At 68.0% G+C, this 17,797-nt stretch overlaps 1 protein-coding gene across 1 annotated transcript; it reads right to left on the bottom strand.

Annotated features, from left to right (window-relative positions):
- Window positions 1-2,779: 2,779 nt before the first annotated feature.
- On the bottom strand, window positions 2,780-17,070 carry DPYSL4 (dihydropyrimidinase like 4). The gene is made up of 14 exons (XM_058298095.2): window positions 16,879-17,070; window positions 13,557-13,645; window positions 12,843-13,027; window positions 11,193-11,357; window positions 9,461-9,522; window positions 9,305-9,385; window positions 8,423-8,491; window positions 8,000-8,120; window positions 7,476-7,632; window positions 7,196-7,337; window positions 6,416-6,586; window positions 5,590-5,769; window positions 3,980-4,145; window positions 2,780-3,486 (listed from the first exon to the last, which is right to left on the bottom strand). The coding sequence occupies exons 1-14, from the start codon at window positions 16,915-16,917 to the stop codon at window positions 3,395-3,397; spliced, it is 1,719 nt and encodes a 572-aa protein (XP_058154078.1). The 5' UTR covers window positions 16,918-17,070; the 3' UTR covers window positions 2,780-3,394.
- Window positions 17,071-17,797: the final 727 nt, after the last annotated feature.

Genomic DNA, 17,797 nt, shown 5'->3' on the forward strand with positions numbered 1-17,797 from the left:
CTCTGTGCATGTGTTTGTGTCCGCGGAGCGGCCCTGCTCACGGCCTGTGGGTCAGGGGCAGCTGGGGGGGTCCCAGTGGCCTGGGGGCGGGTGTGCTGGTTCCCCCTGTCCTGGGAGCCTCCAGGCCGGTGAGGGGGGCGGGGGCAGAGCACAGAGGGGCTTTGGGCAGAGCTGCGGGGGTGGGGGGCCTGGGTGCTGCAGGGGCATGAGAGCTGGGCATTTCCCCTCTGGCTTGTCCCTCACCCAGAATCCCTTGTACTGCTTCCAGAACCTTCTGTTGCTGCCCGAACAGTACTGCTGTGTAAGGGGCCGCCTGCTTCTCTCCTGTGCGCTCACGGCGGCTCTGCACTGGGGGGCTTTGGGGGAGCTGGGCTCTGCCCCCTGCCAGCACTGCCTGCCTAGACCCAGAGCCTTGAACTCCACCCGTCACCCCTCCCCAGCCAGCGGGGACGATGGGCATGAGGCACTGAGCGCTCAAGCAGGGCTGGACTCCCCAGGGGAGAAGGCCCGGGGCCGCCTCTGCTCTGAGCCCACAGGCTGAGCACCGGGCTCTTAGAGGTTGGGCTAAGAAGAGGGACAGCAGGGGGTACCGGGCACCCCCAGACAGGCGGCCCGGGCCCGTGATGGCGTGATGGGGACAGGAGTGGGGAGCGGCCAGAGGCAGGGCCCGGGAAGGAGGGCCTGGGGTCCGTGCGGTTCTGAGACCCCGGGGGCAGCTCCTGGCGGGGCATGGTGCTGCTGCTTGCTGGGTGGGTGGGGATGGAACACGGCGCAGCCCGGGATCCTGCTCTGAGGCCCCTGGGCCAGATGCAGCCCATGGGGCCGAGCGAATCACTGACCAGGTGGGCTCTCTCCAGGGGAGCCTCCTTGGGCCTGATTCAAAGATGGGTGGCCACTCAGGTACCCCGAGACCACAGCAGGGACACTCACGTGGCCCTCCAGGCATGCAGCAGGGGGGCAGCCCCGACCCAGCAGCAGGTGGCTCCAGAGGCCCTGGGGCCTGCTCGTGGGGTCAGCCCTGCACGTGGCACCTCCAGCCCAGGGCGAGCGGCCGCTGACCGTGAGGGCGCCCGAGGGGTGGGGGCGCCCCTGCCCACAGGGCCGCAGCACCCTCTCCACCCTGGACTTCGCCTCTGGGAAGGCCCGGGTGCTGTCGGCGAGTGACCAAACGAATGACAGAGTGAACAGACAGGCCTCTCTGGGCACGGTGGCCCATCTCCACCCTCACAGCCAGCACTGCCCGTCGCCCTCGCCACGGCGACTCCTGCCAGCTAAGGGCCTGCGGGGGAGCTGCAAGCCGGGGGGCTGCGAGCAGGGTGTCTGCGCCAGTGCGCCACCCTGAAGCCGGGCTCCCGCCTTGATGCACCACCTGAGCGCCCGGGCTGACGTCCGGGGGGGGGGGCACCAAGGCAAGGTGAAGATGGGGGCCGGTGCTCTTTTGGGGAGCAGGCCCGATGGGACGGTCGGCTGGCGCCACACCCTTGGACACAGCCCAACGTGCCGTCCACGCTCAGGTCAGCACAGCGGCCAGTGCTGCGGGGCTTGAGCCCTCTGGCCGCCCACCATCTCCCCCAGGCCTCGGGTGCAGCTCACCGTGGTGCCCGGGGCTCCCGCCAGCCTGCGCCTCCAGCTGTCACTCAGCCCCCCCCTCACCCCCCACCTATCCTGGACCCCCCCATCCAGGGGCCGAGTGTGCACGTGTTGTGTCTCCATTTACACTGCAGCTCGAAACCAGTCGCTGTGGGAGGCGGGAGGGTTTGCGCTGCAGGAATAGGCAGATGACGTCCCCTGCGCCCCCTTCTCTCCTGGGGTCAAGGTCCTCCTTCCCCTCCCTGGGAGGGCAGCGGCAGGCCCTGCCTCCCGAGGCCTCCGGCCTGGATGTCAGCGAGTATGATGCAATGCCAGGCTCGGGAAACATGGAGGGGCCACCAGATTGTGCATTGATGCCCCCCCCCCCCAGGGCAGCCCTGGGAAGGCCCAGGAACCCTGGAGGCTCAGGGGCAGAGTGGGAGTGGACGGCAAGCCCAGGCCTCCCACCCCTGTCCTCCACCCTCCACTCAGAGTCCCCTGGCACATGCAGGCCTAGAGCAAGCGCAGCTACCCCGACATGTCCTGGTCCCTGTGCCAGGTGGTCACTGTGGCAGAGGCAAGTGAGGCTCGGGGCAGGGCAGGGGCTTGGGGGTACTCCAGGAAGGTGAGGACGGGGCTGGGTGGATGCCATGCACACCTGCACACAGCTCCAAGGACCCCAGGGCGTGGCCAGGGTCTGCAAGAGGTTGAGGGAGGCCCAAGGCCAGCCTGTGCCCCAGGGCACTGGTGAGGCCCCTGCTGGGTGCTGGGACAGAGCCCCAAGGAGCCCCGCACACCCACTGTGCCTGGTGCCTGGCAGGATGGGTGCCGCAGGCTGGCTGCTCCCCAGCACTGCCTCCCGGGAGTGGAGGCCCCCTGCCCACCCACCCTTCCCACCCCTGGCTGTGTGTCCCTTGGGTGCTGGCTGCCGCGAGGGCCCCATGACATCAGAGCCCCTCCCTGCCCCTTCCCCTGGAGGCTGAAGCAGGCTTGTCGCTGTAGGGCCGTCTCTGGGTGCAGCTTCGCAATCAGTGGGAGCCGGGGCAGGGCGGCAGGGTGTCCCCAGTGGACCAGGAGGAGCCCGCGTGGGGCTGGGGTGTCTGTGCAGGGCGGCTCCAGTGCGCTCGTCTTCGGTGGCCCCTGCGGCCTGCACAGGTTTCTGGCCACAGCTGCCCTCAGGCGCCATCTAATGACCCACTGAGACACACGCTTTGCAAGGAAAGGCAAGCATCTTAGCTAAGGGGCCCGACAATCTCTCCGGAGGTGGCTAGGAAAGCTGAGGTCTGGTCCTTGAAAACGCGGGGCAAACGAGTCCCTGCAAAACGTCCTCTACTTCCCCGAGATCCCTGAAGTTGCAGCAGCTCCGGGAGAGCAGGAGGGCGCGGCTCGCCCCCCCCAGATGGCGGGGCATCGGCCTGCTGGTGCAGTGACGGTGTGGCAGTGACGCAGCGGGCGGGGGCAGCCGAGGCCCCCAGCCGGGGCTTCCAGCGCAGAGCCCACCCCCAGTGCTCCTGGGCACTAAGTGCACTAAGACCCCCGGGGGTGTCCCCAGCCCTGGGGGGGGCGGAGGCTCAGCTTTCCCGCTCAGGCCGAGCGTGTTCAGGCGCCTGGCTCCGGGCTCGGGGCCGCAGTGCCGTCCCCACCCCGCCCAGCCTGCTGGCCCTGGCAGTGACACCCCCACACATCAGCCTTCCAGTCCCCAAGAAGAGCTTCTGAGGGAGGGGGGGTGGGGTAGGGCGAGCGCCTCTCAGCGCCATCGGTTAGGGGAGACGCGCAGAGCCGAGCCGGGCGGTCCCTGCGGGCCGGCCACCCCGGGAGGCCGGCCCTAGGACAGGGAGGTGATGCTGGAGCGGCCGCCGGGCGGCGCCATGATCTTCTGGGCCGTGCGCCTGGCAATGTGGTCGTCAGCCTGGGACCCTGGAGGGAAGGCAGGTGTGGGCGGGGGCGCTCGGCCACGAGGCCAGCCCTGCGGAGCCCCAGGACGCTGGGCATCAGAGGGGGCGGTCCAGTCCCGAGTCCCAAGAAGTAAGCCAGGTGCACGGTCACCTCCGGGTGGCAGGATGGGGCAAGTGGCTGGTCCCACCCAGGGCTTGTCTTGCAGAAGGGACACAGGGCCGGGCACTCCAGTGGGCTCCTGTGTGTGCCCAGTGCTCACAGATAACGGGGTCTGCGGGACAGACGTGGCTAACCCCAAAGGGGGCATCGTCACAGCTGCTTGGGGCAGATGCTGGGGCGGGCAGCACGTCTGGTGGCAGCATCTGCATGGGGGGGCCTGGGCACCCCCACCCTCTCGAGCACAGGCTCTTCTCACCTCTCACAACACCCCAAACGGTCCCCCAGCAGCACCCGTCGCCCCCATGCCCCCAGTGCAGCATCCACTCACCCTCTGGGCCCCCTGGGCCCCACTCACCAGACAGACTGAACCCCGACTGGTGCAGGTTGCGCACAGTGGGCAGGGAGACCTTGCCTGGGCAGGCCACGCGGGCCTGGGCAGCGCCCCCGGGCTTGGCGGGCACCATCGCCTCGTGCACCAGCCCGTCGTACAGGCCACGCGGCACCCCGTGGATCTCCGCCAGCTGCAGGCACAGGGGCCGGGTGTGAGAGGAGGCCGAGGGGCACCACCGGAGAGCGGGGCGCAGAACGGGCGCCCCTCCACCAACGGGGCAGCAGCCGCGCGCACACATGTGCACACACACCTCCCACGCCCGTGAGCACTGTGCCTTCCTATCTTCCATGCCCATGAGCGCTGTGCACACACATCTCCCTCCCTGCACTCGTACCTGTGCACACCCACACACCCCCTGCTCTGCCGCCTGGCAGCCATGGCTGACTGGAGGAGGACTGCAGGGGAGTGCCCCCCTCCCCCAATCCCTGACCTCGGGGCTTGATGGCCCTGAGCTCAGCCCTCCCTGGGTGCGCCCCACGGGCCCCCACCCTGAATGGGGGGCACAGCAGGACCCCCTGAGAAGGAAGCAGGCATAGGGCGTCGAGGCCCACACCCGGGTCTGTGCCAACCTCACCCGCCCAGAGTCTGTCACCCCCCGCACCCACTGGACAGGCCCACCCTGGTACCCAGTGTGTGCCCCCTCCCGACCCTCCAGGGACCCCAGCCCCCTAGACGCTAGGGTAGGGAGTAGAGCACTGTCCTTGATCTTGACGGGCAGTGCCTGTGCAGGGTGGCACAGAGGGAGGAAATGGCGCCCACGCCCCTGCAGGCGGCGGCCCTCCCTGCAGGGGGAGCCCCCGCGATGCCTGCGCCCCATCCTGCCAGGAGCCCTGCGCAGAGCTCGGACACGGGAGCGGCGCGGTGGGTGCGCATGCAAAGCGTGTGGGTGTGTGACGGACGCTGTGATGTGTGCGTGCTGGGCGGGGCTCTCTGGAGGTCCAGTGTCAAGGACAACTCCCTGTGGGCACCCCGGGCAAGAAAGTGACAGGCTCTGCTCTGCTTCCTGACTACCCAGGCCAGGGGCGGGAGCTGGGGGAGGGGCTGGGAGGGCTGGCGGGGGCGGGGCCAGAGGTAGAGCCATGGGCGGGGCTTGGGGCAGGGCTGGCTGGAGGTGGAGCCATGGCAGGGCTGGAGGCGGAGCCAGGGGAAGGGCAGGCCAGGGGCGGAGCCATGGCAGGGCTGGAGGCGGAGCCATGGGCGGGGCTTGGGGCAGGGCTGGCTGGAGGTGGAGCCATGGCAGGGCTGGAGGCGGAGCCAGGGGAAGGGCAGGCCAGGGGCGGATTGGAGGCAGGGCTGGTGCAGGGCAGGGCTGGCTGGAGGTGGAGCCATGGCAGGGCTGGAGGCGGAGCCAGGGGAAGGGCAGGCCAGGGGCGGAGCCATGGCAGGGCTGGAGGCGGAGCCAGGGGCTAGGGGCGTGGCAGGCCACGGGGCCAGGCAGGCCAGGGGGAGGGGCCAGAAAATGGGGGTGGGGCTGGGGCAGCCCATCCCCCCGAAATTCCCGCCCCTGGCCCCAAGAGCACCCCCTACCCCCTCCGCCCCAGCCCACCCCGGCCAGCTCCCCGCCAGGCCCGCACCCTGTTGCGCGCCTTGATTCTCTTGTAGACGAAGTCGGGGAAGGTCTTCCGGGGCACGAAGCGGCCGGCGCCCGGGGTGACGAACAGGTTCCCGTCCTCCAGCACGACCCTGCCCTGACTGATGACCACCACGGGGGCCCCTCGGCACTCGACGCCCTCAAAGATGTTGTACTCCACGTTCTGGGGGGAGAGGAGGTTCCAGCAGCCCTGCGGCCTCGGCCCCACCTGCTGGGCCTCCAGAACATCCCAGAAGGTTCCAGAACCCTAACCGGAGAGGCCTCTTCTCCCCAGCACCCCGGGCCAAGCCCAGGACACGCGAGTTTCTTTGAACAACTGGAGGGAAGCGGATGTGGCTCACACGATTGAGCGCCTGCTTCCCACAAAGGAGGTCCCTAATAAGCAGAAACAAAACTCCACAAACAAGCTAACGAATGAAAACGCCAATTTGGGAGCCGATGTGCCAGCTTCCCGCATCCCCTTGAGGTCCCAGGTTCAACCCTCAGCCCCGACACCTCAAAAAAAAAAAGAGAACAATTCGTAAAGAAATACACGAGCAGGCAGAAAGGGCTAACGGAGCAGGCAGAGTGCGTGAGCGTGAGTGTGGGTCCGCGACAACGCCAGGTGGTGACGGCACGAGGACAGCTCTGGGTGGGTGGAACTGAGAGCAGGCGCCCGTGGTGGCCCTGGCCCAGGTGCTGCTGCCAGACCAGCCGAGCCGCGGGGGCCGCTGCCCTGCCCCAGGCACGGGCCATGCTCACCACCCGGGACCCCCAGCTGCCCTGGGAACCCCAGCCGCCGGGCCTCTGCTGGGGAAGGCCTTTCTCACCAGGTTGTGGCTCTTGGCAGAGATGAGTTTTGAGGCCTTGGGGTTCCAGATGACGAGGTCGGCATCAGAGCCCACAGCCACCCGCCCCTTCCGGGGGTACATGTTGAAGATTTTGGCCGCGTTTGTACTCGTCACAGCAACAAACTCGTTCTCGTCCATTTTCCCAGAGGCCTGAGAAGCAAGAGGAGGGGGCCGTGCTGGGGGGCGGGGGAGGGGGCGCCTGGGGGGCTTTCCGATGACAGGAGGCATTTTGTCTCAGGGCTTGAATTTGGGGGGCCAGCTGGGCACCCCAGCCTCCTGTCCCCCAGGAGGGCACTTCAGTCCAGCTCGGGTCCCATTTCCTCGTGAGCGCTGGGGGGGGGAGTGGAGGTGAGCACTGCGTGACTGTCCCCTCCAGGCCTGGGCTCAGGCCTCGGGCTGGCGAGGACAGAGGGTGCAGGCAGCTGAGGAGGGGCGGGCGGCACAGAGCGAGGTCAGGGAGTCGGGAGGTGCCCGGCAATGCCACAGCGCCCTCGGAGGCCAGTTCTGCTGCGGGCTGACCCAGCACCCAGGCACAGCCTTAAGGAGACCGTAGAATTAGGGGGTGCTCAGGGGCTCTCAGGGTTCCTCCTGAGGGGCTGGACATCCGAGGCACCTGGGCAGCAGGGCCACAGCTGTGACTCCTGCAGGGGCCCCGTCCCCCCGTCTCTACGGGACCTTCCCTTGCTAGTGAAGGGGTCTTTCCCCATAAGCTGGGGTCACCCGGGGGCAGGCAGGGGGCCGTGCCCCATTGGCACCCACCACGCATTTCTCCCACACCACGGCCAGCCGCTCCTCCACGCCGTTGGTGCCCTCGGGGATCAGGGTGAAGTTGTCCTTGCCCACTGCCTTCTGGGCTGTGGTGAAGGTGCAGTGGGCACTGCCGACCACCTGGAGGTCCCCACTGAGAACAACCTGGGCTGAGTGGCCGGCCTCGGCGTGCGGGGGCCATGCGAGGGGCGTCCCGGGCCGCCCGGGAGCAGAGGCCACGCGGCCGTGCAGGAGGCGGCCCGGCCCCTGCCCCCAGCGTGCCCGTCCTCACCTGGACAGCAGCGAGCTGAGGTGGTCCGCGGTGGAGGGGTCTGGGCTGATGGGGGGCGACGTGACGAAGGCCGCGGCCTTGGCCCAGTTCTTGCTCCAGTAGTGTGAGCCGTCGGTGCCCAGGCCGGCGGTCACGGGCTCCCCAAACACGACCACCCCTGCAGCGGGCCGTGAGGGCAAGGCCTCCAGGTAGGGCCCCCCAGCGGCCTCTGCAGGTCTCCCCCCTCCCCAGACCTCCCAGCTGGCCTGAGGACGGAGAGCACCCCCAGACCTGGGCAGGCACCCCCAGTCCTGGCTGCCCAGGAGAACGTCAGTGTGAACGACGGTGGGCAAGAGAAGCCCCCGACTCCTGGGCCTGCTGGGGCCTGTTGTGCAGCCATTTGGGGGGTGCACGGGCACCACACCCCGTGACTGCCAGGCCCCCACCCCTGGCTCCCGGGCCCCGTGTGGGGACTCGGGCGCCTGTGCACCCCCAGGCCTGCACCCCTCGGTGTCCCCGGGGCCCGAGCCCTGGGGTGCCCTCACCTCTGCGCTTGGCCTGGGCCACCATGTCGGCTGCGCCCCGGCTCATCACCTTGGTCACGTAGAGGGGGCAGTTGGCCTGCTTGGCAATGGTGATGGCGCGGAACACGGCCTCGGCCTCCCCCTGCGGGGGCGCACAGGGCCACGTCAGGGTCCGGGCGGGGTGAGAGCTGTGCCTGGGCCCGAGGGTCGGCGTGGGGCCCACCCAGGAGCTCCTGCCCCAGGCCCTGCCATGCTGCCCTCTGGGCCTTGGGTAAAGGCCCTGAGGTGACCTGCGGCCGCGGGAGGACGTGAGCCTGGCTGGGACGGGTCCTCTGAGTCACGCCCCCCAGAGAAGCACACGGCACACAGGCCAGGGCCAGCCCCCAACGTGGGGGGCCATGGGTGACGGCAGTGCGGGCGTGTCCCCGGCAGGTGCACACTCACCTCCTCGGGGTGGCTGAGCACGTGGCCCTCGGGGCCGGTGATGCCAAGCTCCAATAGCTGCTTCTGCTCCTATTGACCGAGAGCAGTGGGGTCAGCCCTGGACGTCAGCTCCACGGCCCCAAGACCCCCTCTTGGAGGCCCCCAATGCAGAACACCGGCACGGCGGACCCTGGGCGTGGCTTCTGATTCACAGTCAAATGCGGAAGGCCTGGCTTGTGGGGCACAACGGCTGGGGGCCTGGGGGGGAGGGGTCATGGGATGCCGGGGTCCCCCGGGTACAGGTTCTGGGGGCACAGGGGGCTGGGGTGCACCCTGCGGAGCCAGGTGGGCGGGCTGCATCTCCACAGCAGTGCTGGTCCTTGGGCAGCACCCTGGCGTCCCCGTGACGCGCGCGCCATCCCCGGGCCTCAGTGCGGTGAGCGTGGGAGTGCACGCCTCGGCCCCACAGCGAGAACCCCGACACTGGCAGAGCCTCCCCGACACGCAGCACCGCTGCCGGGAAGCTGAGGCCAGCCTGACCCACGAGGCTGTGGACCCCCGTGGCCCGGCTCCCACGCCCCCGTGGCCGACCGTGGGGATGCTGTGGATGGCTGAGGGCCGGGGGCCCTGCACTCCTCCGGGGTCCCTCCTGTTGGACTCGGGCCCAGGGGCGCCTGCACCCCGCCCGGGGCCCCTGCAGGGCTTTGAGGAGGTGGTCCAGTGCCAAAGGAAGCGTTCCCCACCCGGGAACAGAGCCCGGCTCCCTGAAGAGGTGCCAGGGCCGCTGGTACAGAGCGGGTGGGTGGCGGGGGTCAGGGGGCAGTGCTGGCAAGCCCCCAGCCTCGGCTCCCCCCGTGGAGGGCACCTGCGTGGGGGTACTTTTGGTAAGCGTGCCCGCCGCACCTCCTCCACGATGTCCCCGTTCTCGGCGTGCACTTGGGCCACGGCTCCCAGGTCTCGCAGGAGGCTGAAGAGCTCGTACATCTGGGGAGGAGATGGCCAAGTCCCGCGCTGTGCCCGCGCCCGCGCCGCACCCGCCCGCCCCGCCCCTGCCCTCACCTGGCCGTCGGTGCACTGGCACCTGTCCTTGTACGCCATGAAGACCAGGAAGGAGTTCACGCCTGCAGAACAGGCAGAGGCTGGGGGCCCGGGGCGCCGGGGGCCGCGCTGCTGCGGGCGGCCTGCCACGGTGCTCCACAGCCGGCGGGGCCAGCCAGGGGGCCGCGGGGGCACCCCTCACCTGGGCACCATCCCCCACTGTGAACCCGTGTCCTCCCCGTGGGCACTTGGGCACTGACCCCCAATGTAGACGTCTCCCAGTGTAGACGTCTGCCACCCACTGTGGGTACCGTCCCCCACTGATGAGACAGGAAACGTGCACAGAGCCGGCGGCCTCCCCAGGCCCGCCTCGGGGTCCAGCTGGGGGACCGCCGCGCCCAGCCAGCGCAGGTGAGCCGGAGGCACCTCACCGCCGCCCCACACCCCGCTCCGCCTGGAAGGGGGCGCACAGCCCTTGGGGCTCACTGCCTGTTGTCTCTGCTGTCTGCAGGAACACAGCCTGGGTGGGGAGTGCTGGGTGACCCTAGCTTCGGCCGTCTAGGGGTCACCTCCCTGCAGGCCTGAGCCCCAGCCCCAAGGGGCAGCCTGGGCGGCTCTGGAGGAGCACAGGGAGTGGCCGAGCCTCAAGAGGGTGAGCCCCCTGCTTCAGGAGGACGCCTGCTGCGGGGAAACCGAGTCTCCACAGCCACATGAGCCACGTCCCAGGTCAGGTGCGGGCTCCCACCCCCGCCTGAGACGCGGCCTGCAGGGCCCAGGCCAATGACCCAAATCTGACCCTTCTGGGGACACTCAGCTGCCCCTGCCCTGATAGCCCATGCCAGATTCAAGCACCACCTGGGCTGGCAAAGCTGCTCCCCAGGGTGAGGCCAGAGGAGAGAGCCCACTCGCCAGCCCACCCCCAGGCAGGGAGGTGAGAGCCCACCTGTGGCCCCCGGGGGGGGAGATGAGGAGCCCACCCCCCAGCCCACCCCCAGGCAGGGAGGTGAGAGCCCACCTGTGGCCCCCAGGGGGGAAGATGAGGAGCCCACCCCCCAGCCCACCCCCAGGCAGGGAGGTGAGGGGCCCACCCACGGCCGGGGGTCCTACATGACAAGGGCTGGGGTGGAAGAACTGTCGCCCTTTAGGAAACAGGGCACCAGAGGAAATGGCCTGTGCTGAGCCCCAGCCTCCTCCGGCCGCGGGGCCGGGAGTGATTGAGCCCCTCCGGCCTCCTCCGGCCTCCTCCGGCCTCTGTGGTGCCCCTGCAGCCGCAAGGCTTCGCCCAGCTCTGCTGACTGCATGCAGCTCTGACTCTGCCCTGCCCCTTCGAGGCTCTAAGCCTTGGGCCAGACTAGCGCCTGTTAATAAGAGCCCGGAGGTAGCCGTCACCTAGGGCAGACCCACCGTAGCTTCCAGGACCGTTTGATTAAAAAATTAAACCTTGTTTATGGACTGGTCTGTTTGAGCAAGGGGCCCCGCGAGGAGGCAGGCTTTACAGCAGTCCCCTGGGAGAACATGCCGCTGCTTTGCCTTCACCCTGGGTAGCCTGTTTCCCAGGACACAGAGAGAAGCGGCTGACGGGCAGGCCCCGTTACCTGTTCGAGGACTGGTACCAGGCCGTGCAAATCCGGGGCATCGACGCCCTCCCTGTCCCGCTCTTCCAAAGCGGCTTCTACCTGGCGTGGGCCGAGGTCCGGCCGGGACCCAGGGTCAGCCCTGCCCGCCCCGCCCCGGCCCCAAGGCCGCCCCTCACCCTTGTCCTTGGCCAGGACCTCAAGCTCCTCCGCGACGCTCTCGTGCCAGCGGGGCACGTCCACGTGAAGGGCATAGTCGCAGCAGGCCATGCCATCGGCTCGCTCCCGCCACTGCTCGTAGGCCGCCAGCAGGCTCACGCCCGCCTCGGGGAACACGTGGTCCACTGTGGGGGGCAGTGCGGTCAGCCAGGCTCCGCCCCACCCGGGCCAGGGGCACCTCCACCCCCCGGGAGGGCTGGTCTCGTTTCCCAAGGGGCCGCAAGGCACGTTTGAGGCGGGCGCTGGGCGGCCGCTGGTTTCTCGAGGGCTCCAGCTCTGCTGGGACCAGCTTCTCCCGTATAGCTGGGTCCCGCCCCGGCCTTCCTCTGAGCAGACTAGCAGGAGGGGGAAAAGGGAAAACGCCTTTCAGACGCCCCCGCTCCCAGACAGACGGCCACTTCCCAGGAGCCTGGGGGCGGCAGAGGGCCTCGGCCCAGGGCATGCATGGAACTGACTGGGCGCAGGCCGCTGTCCATGGTGCTGACCACAGCGGCCCTGCGTGGGCTGGCCCGAGACCTTCCATTGGATCTCCTCGGGAAATCTGGAGGCAGCCAGCCGCCCTGCAGTCTCCTTGCCCTGACCATGGTCCAAGGTGCACATGCTGCTAAGCGCAGCCCCCCACCCGGTGCCCTGGAGCGGTCGGACAGGCAAATGCACCCACACCACAGATACCGGGGAATGCCCCACCCCCATGGCCCCCGAAGCCTCCCATCCACTCAGGCACACCCAGGGGCCTTGGAAGGGGGTACCCTGCCCTCTCTCCAGGCCGTCACAGCTGGGCCTGGCAGGAGGGGAGGGTGAACAGCGGCACAGGGCCAGCATCGCGCCTGCGGACGTTTCTATCTTCATGGTGGCACCTCCCAGGGCTCTGATGCCTCAGCACCAGCGGGTGGCAGGTGGCATCCATCTCTGGGCCACCAGAGGGACAAGCAGGAGCTGCAGCTGGCCTGAAATGGCTCGTTTTCTCCGTCGCTGGTCTCCCTTGCCTTCTCAGTCGAGTAACCCAACTGCACTGTCACTTGGCAATGGTTCAAGGTCACCCGCGGGCATACCCCGCCCTTACCACTGGCGACTGTGGCACCCGATGTGGCCAGGGACCTCTCCCAGCAAGGCCTGCGCGTGATGCATCTAACGGTCAGTACGCCCTGCTGAGCACGGCGCTCCATCCCCGCCGGGCAGGGTCAGCGTGAAAGCAGCAGTTTATAACAGCAGTTATTACTACCGCCATCCTGCATCTAAAAACACAGCCTCTGTCTCTACTCTTGACACAAGCCGGAACTTTCTGGAAACCAAGCTTCAGTGGGGTGAGGTTCAAGGTTGAGCATGTATCTGACCACCCAACCCTTGCCCTTATGGCCTTCGGGGTTCCCCCATCCCAGCCATGGAGACAACCCCTGGGCTGGCACCATTTGCTTCCACAGAAATCCCGCAGCACCCCCGGAGCCGGTCGGGGCGAGCACATCCCAGGATGCGCAAAGGGATAGAGGAGAGAAGTCAAGATCTGCCCTATTAAGACAGAACACGGGAAAGCAGAACTGAGAAAAACAGCACTACGAAAACCCCTTCCTGGAGTGCCACAGCTGGCCAGAGGGCAGAGGGCAGGTGCTCACGTATCATGGTGGTTCCTCCGGCCAAGGCCGCCTTGGTGCCCTGATAGAAGTCGTCGGCCGGGGCCATGCCCAGCACGGGCATCTGCAGCCGCGTGTGCACGTCGATTCCGCCCGGCAGCACCAGCAGGCCGTGGGCCTCGAGCGTCCTGATGCCCCCGGGGACGATGAGGTTTTCCCCAATTTGTCTGAAAGCAACAACGAGAAACCTGCTGGCTGTGGGGGGCCCGGGCCCAACCTGCGTGGACTCCTCTGGCAGCGCTGTGGGGCTGGCAAGAGTGAGTCTGGACTCCTGCCCTTGAGAAAACGGGCACCACGCCAACAGCACTTACCGGGAAACAGCCAAGAGCAACGCGTGCACTCAGTGGCTCCAGGCACATGCCTGTGCAGATGCAGGTCCTCTGTGGGTTTCCACTAAAGTTTGTGTTTGCCACTTGATTGACAGATACAAGCAAAGAAGCTAACAGGTATGGTCAACAAATGCTAGCTAAGCGCCTACTGTGTGTCCAGCACTGCACCACGTGCCAGGACAGACAGACTGACAGCGGGAGCCAGTGTTCTGCTCTCCAAGACCTTACGATCCAACTGGCAAGATGCCGGGCTCCATCAGCAATAACCCGGTGACAGTTTCTAGGGAATGGGGCTTTGGAAAAGGTAAAAAGCGTTTATGCTCAAAGCAGAGGTTGAGTGCCTGGGTCATTTTTGGCAGGAACTTACTTTATCAAGCCGTCTTCCACGTACACGTCGGCATAAAATGACTGGTCATCATTCACAACCCTCCCTCCTTTGATCAGAAGACGGTCACTCTATTGGAAAATAAAAACGCAGATATTTTCTCCCTGTTGATTCCTCAGCAAACACCTCCAGTGCAGCCTTGTCCTCCAGGCTACAGGTGAAACACGGGGACATGATCTGCAGATGTGAAAACCAGCACGAGGCCAGCCCCACCCCACCCGCTGTGCACTCCTCTGAGGACAGGCCCGGGAGGAGAAGAGGAGCTGCCACCCAGGGAAATAGGTGAACGGGGAAGCAGCTTCTCATGCAGACCGAGCAAAGCTGGCCCTGGTGAAAGTGGCCCCATGAAGTGGCTTATATTTGCAGGTGCAAATGTACTGCTTTACTTAAAGCACTGAGCCTGTGGGCAAAGGTGGAGAGGAGCTGTTTGCAGGCAGGTCTCAGAGGGCCTGATTTCCTGCTGCCCCTTCTCCACCCACGCAGCAGGGCTGCGGCTGGGTGCACATTCATATCGGGGTCACTGGGGGCCCATACGGTGCCAGGCTCCCCCGAGCCATACCCCGACAGGCACAGCTCCTACCCCAGGGGGGAAGGAGACACACGCTAACGGGAAAACATGCACACATCACGCGCCGCGACAACCGTGAAGAGGGTAAAGAAGACGGCAAGGCAGAGTGGCAGAGAGGCCGCTTCCGGGACAGAGGTGGGCCTCCGAAGAGGTGAGAGTGGGGGTTCTCGGGCAGGGGGTAGCCCACGCAAAGGCCCTGAGGCAGGAAAGGGCTTGAGTTTATAGATGACACAATAGGAGCCTGAGGGACGGAGATGGGCATAGGCCCAGAGCTGGGCAGGGCTGGGGGTCCCTGGGAGGCAGGGAGTCATGGGGTTCCTGGGGGCTTCCTGCAGCTTTCAAGCGCAGTCTCCCTGGTATTCTAAAGCGATTGCTTTGGCTGCTGTGTGCAAAGCAGATGACGGCGTTTGGCAGTGGAGAGAGGGCCCAAGTTTAGGGGGTTTCTGGGGCTGTCCAGCTGACAGCTAATGGCCAGGATCATGGGAGACAGGTGGCAGGAGTCAGAGCTATGTGGGAAATGAGCGGGGCAGGGCAAGGAAGGAGCCCAGGGATGAGCAGGACTTGCTGATGAAGCTCCAGGGGAAAGCGCGAGGAAGGAGTCAAGGTGCCACCCAGGGCTTTGGTGCATAGCTGGCAGGTCCTCTGAAGACAGGGTCCAGAGCAAGGGCAGCTCTCCTGGTCGCTTCCAGGAGCGCGGAACTGGCAGGGGCGGGGCTGACTCTGCTCAGCGGCCATCAAGCCAGGGCGGGCCACGTCCAGGGACAATGGCCGAGGGTCGGGCAGGACGACAGTGAGATGGAGCAGGTGTCACGCCACGGAGCCTAGCGTGGTGAGGACTCCGTGGAAAAGAAAGGAGATCCAAGGAAAGGCGCCGAGCGGGTACGGGGGGGGGGGGTGCAGGGCACGCGCGCCGCGGCACTGCTGCCGCCACTCTCTTGCTTGAGCCTCAATGTGGCCTTTGAACTGCCCAGGATCTTCCGGGGCTCCGGCCACTTCCCAGGTCCCCAGCGTGGCCCCCAGAGGCCTCGCGAGCGCCCCAGATGGTCTCCTGGCTCTTCATATCATCCAGCGCCGAGAGAATCAAATCTGGCAGTGCAATTAGGAGAACCCCAAAAGGCAGAGGGAATAAGTAGGGGACAGTCTGCTCTTCTTATTGGCATCTTAGTGTTTGGACTGAGTTTTCAAAATCCCATTGATTATGGGTGTGTGTAAACGGTGAGGCAAATTGTGGTTCTTTGGTCTGGCCAAATTTAGCCCTCTACGTTTTTATACAAAGTTAAGAACATTTTTTCCTTACATTTTCATTGGTTGGAAAAAAATCAAAATATTTCCTGACTTGAGAAAATTATTTTAAATTCAAATTGCAGTCTCCATAAACAGTTTCAATGGAGTGCAGCTGGCATGTTGTCTGCTTTCCTGGCTGACCTGAGCCCCTGCAGCAGGGCCCACCCTCCCGCTGGGCTGCAGACCTGCGCTGTGGCCTGGTCTACCATGGCCGTTCCCAGCCAGCCCAGCCCCCACCCCCACGGCGGGCCCCCTGCCCATCACAGCGGCCCTCCTGCCCGTCACAGTGGCCAGCACGTAGGCCCGTGTGGCCTTTCCTCCCACATCCCTCCCATCTCACTCCCGGGGCCTGGTGGCAGCAGAGGACAGCTGCCCAGGGAGGGAGGCCAGTGGTGGCAGAGGACAGTCGGGGAGGGAGGGGGGCTGGTGGCAGCAGGACTCTGGCCGGGGCCTGCAGCTACCCCTCCACACCCTGAACTGCTCCTGGCCACAAGGCCTGGATCGGGGTGAACCTGCCAGCCTTGGAAACCAAGAGGGAGAAGACGCTGGTGGCTGCCAGCTGAGGCCACGGGGCTGGTCAGGATGGGGGCTGGGCCATAAACCCGCTGCCCCTACTCTCTGGCACTGGCCAAGTGCTGCGGCCGACCCGCGGGGCTGGGGTCATGGGAGGGTGGGCTCCTTCCTCCTGGAGTATTTTGGGCAGGAATGGGCGGGTCGGGGCTGCCCCCGTCCAGCAGAGCTCCGGCGCACCCGTCCTGGCTGCAGCCCTGCGCCTGCCCGCGGCTCCTCCCGCGGACCCGAGGGTTTCCGCCCAGGGCCGGGGGACACGCTGACCTCCCCGCACCAGTGCGAGTGGGTGTCGGGGTGCCTACCCCGAGGGCTGGGGCTGCCGGCGCGCACGGCCCGTGACCAGAGAGCGCTCGTGCCCAGCGGCTCCCGGACTCTCGGAGCCTGAGCTTCGCGGGGGGACGGGCCGAGCGGCGGCTCCAGCGCTTTGTTTCGGACAAAGAGCTGCCGAGGCGGGCGCGGGGGCGCGGGGGCGCGGGGGCGCGGGGGCGCGGGGGCGCGGGGGCGCGGGGGCGCGGGGGCGCGGGGGCGCGGGGGCGCGGGGGCGCGGGGGCGCGGGGGCGCGGGGGGCGCGGGGGGCGCGGGGGCGCGGGGGCGCCCGCCGGGTACCGAGGCCTGGCCGCCGGGCTAACAAAGGGCCGAGGCCGGGCCCAGGGCGGGAAGGGCGGGCGGGCGCGCGCCCCTGGGGGAGCGGCCTCTCCTCGGCCTCCCGCGCACGGGGGCTCCGGGCTCGCGGGCAGGACCTGGGCCTGTGCGTCTGGCTCGGTCTAGGGCTCCGGCGCGGCGCTCGCGGCAGGGACCCGGCGGCAGGGGGGCTGGGGGCTGTGGGGCCGCGCGGCCGGGGCGGGCGCGGGCGCGGGCGCGGGCGGAGCGGGGCGGGCTCACCGTGCTGCGCGGGAGGCTCTTCTTGCCGGGGAAGGCCATCCTGCTCCTCGGCAGCGCGGCCTCGGGCCCCGGCGCGGGCGGGCGGCGAGAGCGCGGCGGCGGAGGGGGCGGCGGCGCGAGGCCGAGCGTGTGCGTGGGGGCGCGGGGCGTCCGAGTGCGAGCGTGCGGGGCCGCGCGGCTCCCCTGCCGGCCCCGCCCCGGCCCCGCCCCCACAGCTGCTCGGTGGCGCTCAGGCCCCGCCCCGGTCCGCCGCCCCTCTCCCCTCTTGCCCCGGTCCCGCACAGGAGGGGCGGCCGCACACCCGGATCTCTGCGCTCCAAGGCCCGGGGCGGCGCGGCGGACGCGTGTTGGGCGGAGGCGGCGGGCAGGGTCTCGCGGCGGGTCCCGGCCGTGTGGGGGCGGATTTGGCACCCCGGAAGCGAGGATGGGAGCAGTCGGGGGGGGGGGGGGTCTGGCCCAAGGCCCAGCCGAGGGCGCGTCGCCCACCCGCTGGTGACTGTAGGCTCCCGAGCCGTCGAGCGGGTGGCTCCGGGACTGGACGGTGGGGTCGCCTCTCAGACTTCCCCAGCGCCTGCCCGCCTGGCTGCTCGAAGGCCCGCGGCGCGAAGCTCGGGGCCGGGAAGGAGACGCCGGAGGGACACAAACAGACAGACAGCGAGAGCGAGGAAAGAGGCGACCAGAGCAGGAGCGAGGAGAAGCTGACACAGGCCCCGCCGCGCACCCGCGCGTCCCCTGGGAGGAGCAGGGCAGGAGGGTGGGGAGAGGACCAGCCCGGCCCCGCCCCTCGCCCCAGCCCCCGCGGCCTCCCCAGAGTGGGTGTGGCAGGCAGCTCTGCGGAGTCGGGGCCCGCGCCTCCCTGGGCACGGCCCTGCCGCCCGCGGCCTGGCGCCCTGCAGGCACCACCTGCTGCGGGCCGCGA

The sequence above is a fragment of the Dasypus novemcinctus genome, chromosome 6, assembly GCF_030445035.2.
Source record: "Dasypus novemcinctus isolate mDasNov1 chromosome 6, mDasNov1.1.hap2, whole genome shotgun sequence".
Taxonomy (NCBI): Eukaryota; Metazoa; Chordata; class Mammalia; order Cingulata; family Dasypodidae; genus Dasypus; species Dasypus novemcinctus.

Excerpts from the sequence above, each read along its gene's own strand:
- DPYSL4 (XM_058298095.2), bottom strand. The coding sequence starts at position 16,917 with ATGGCCTTCCCCGGCAAGAAGAGCCTCCCGCGCAGCACG. Across the intron at positions 6,587-7,195 it reads TGGTGTGGGAGAAATGCGTG|GCCTCTGGGAAAATGGACGA; the intron begins GTGGGTGCCAAT and ends CTTGCTTCTCAG. Across the intron at positions 4,146-5,589 it reads GAATCAAGGCGCGCAACAGG|CTGGCGGAGATCCACGGGGT; the intron begins GTGCGGGCCTGG and ends CTGTGCCTGCAG.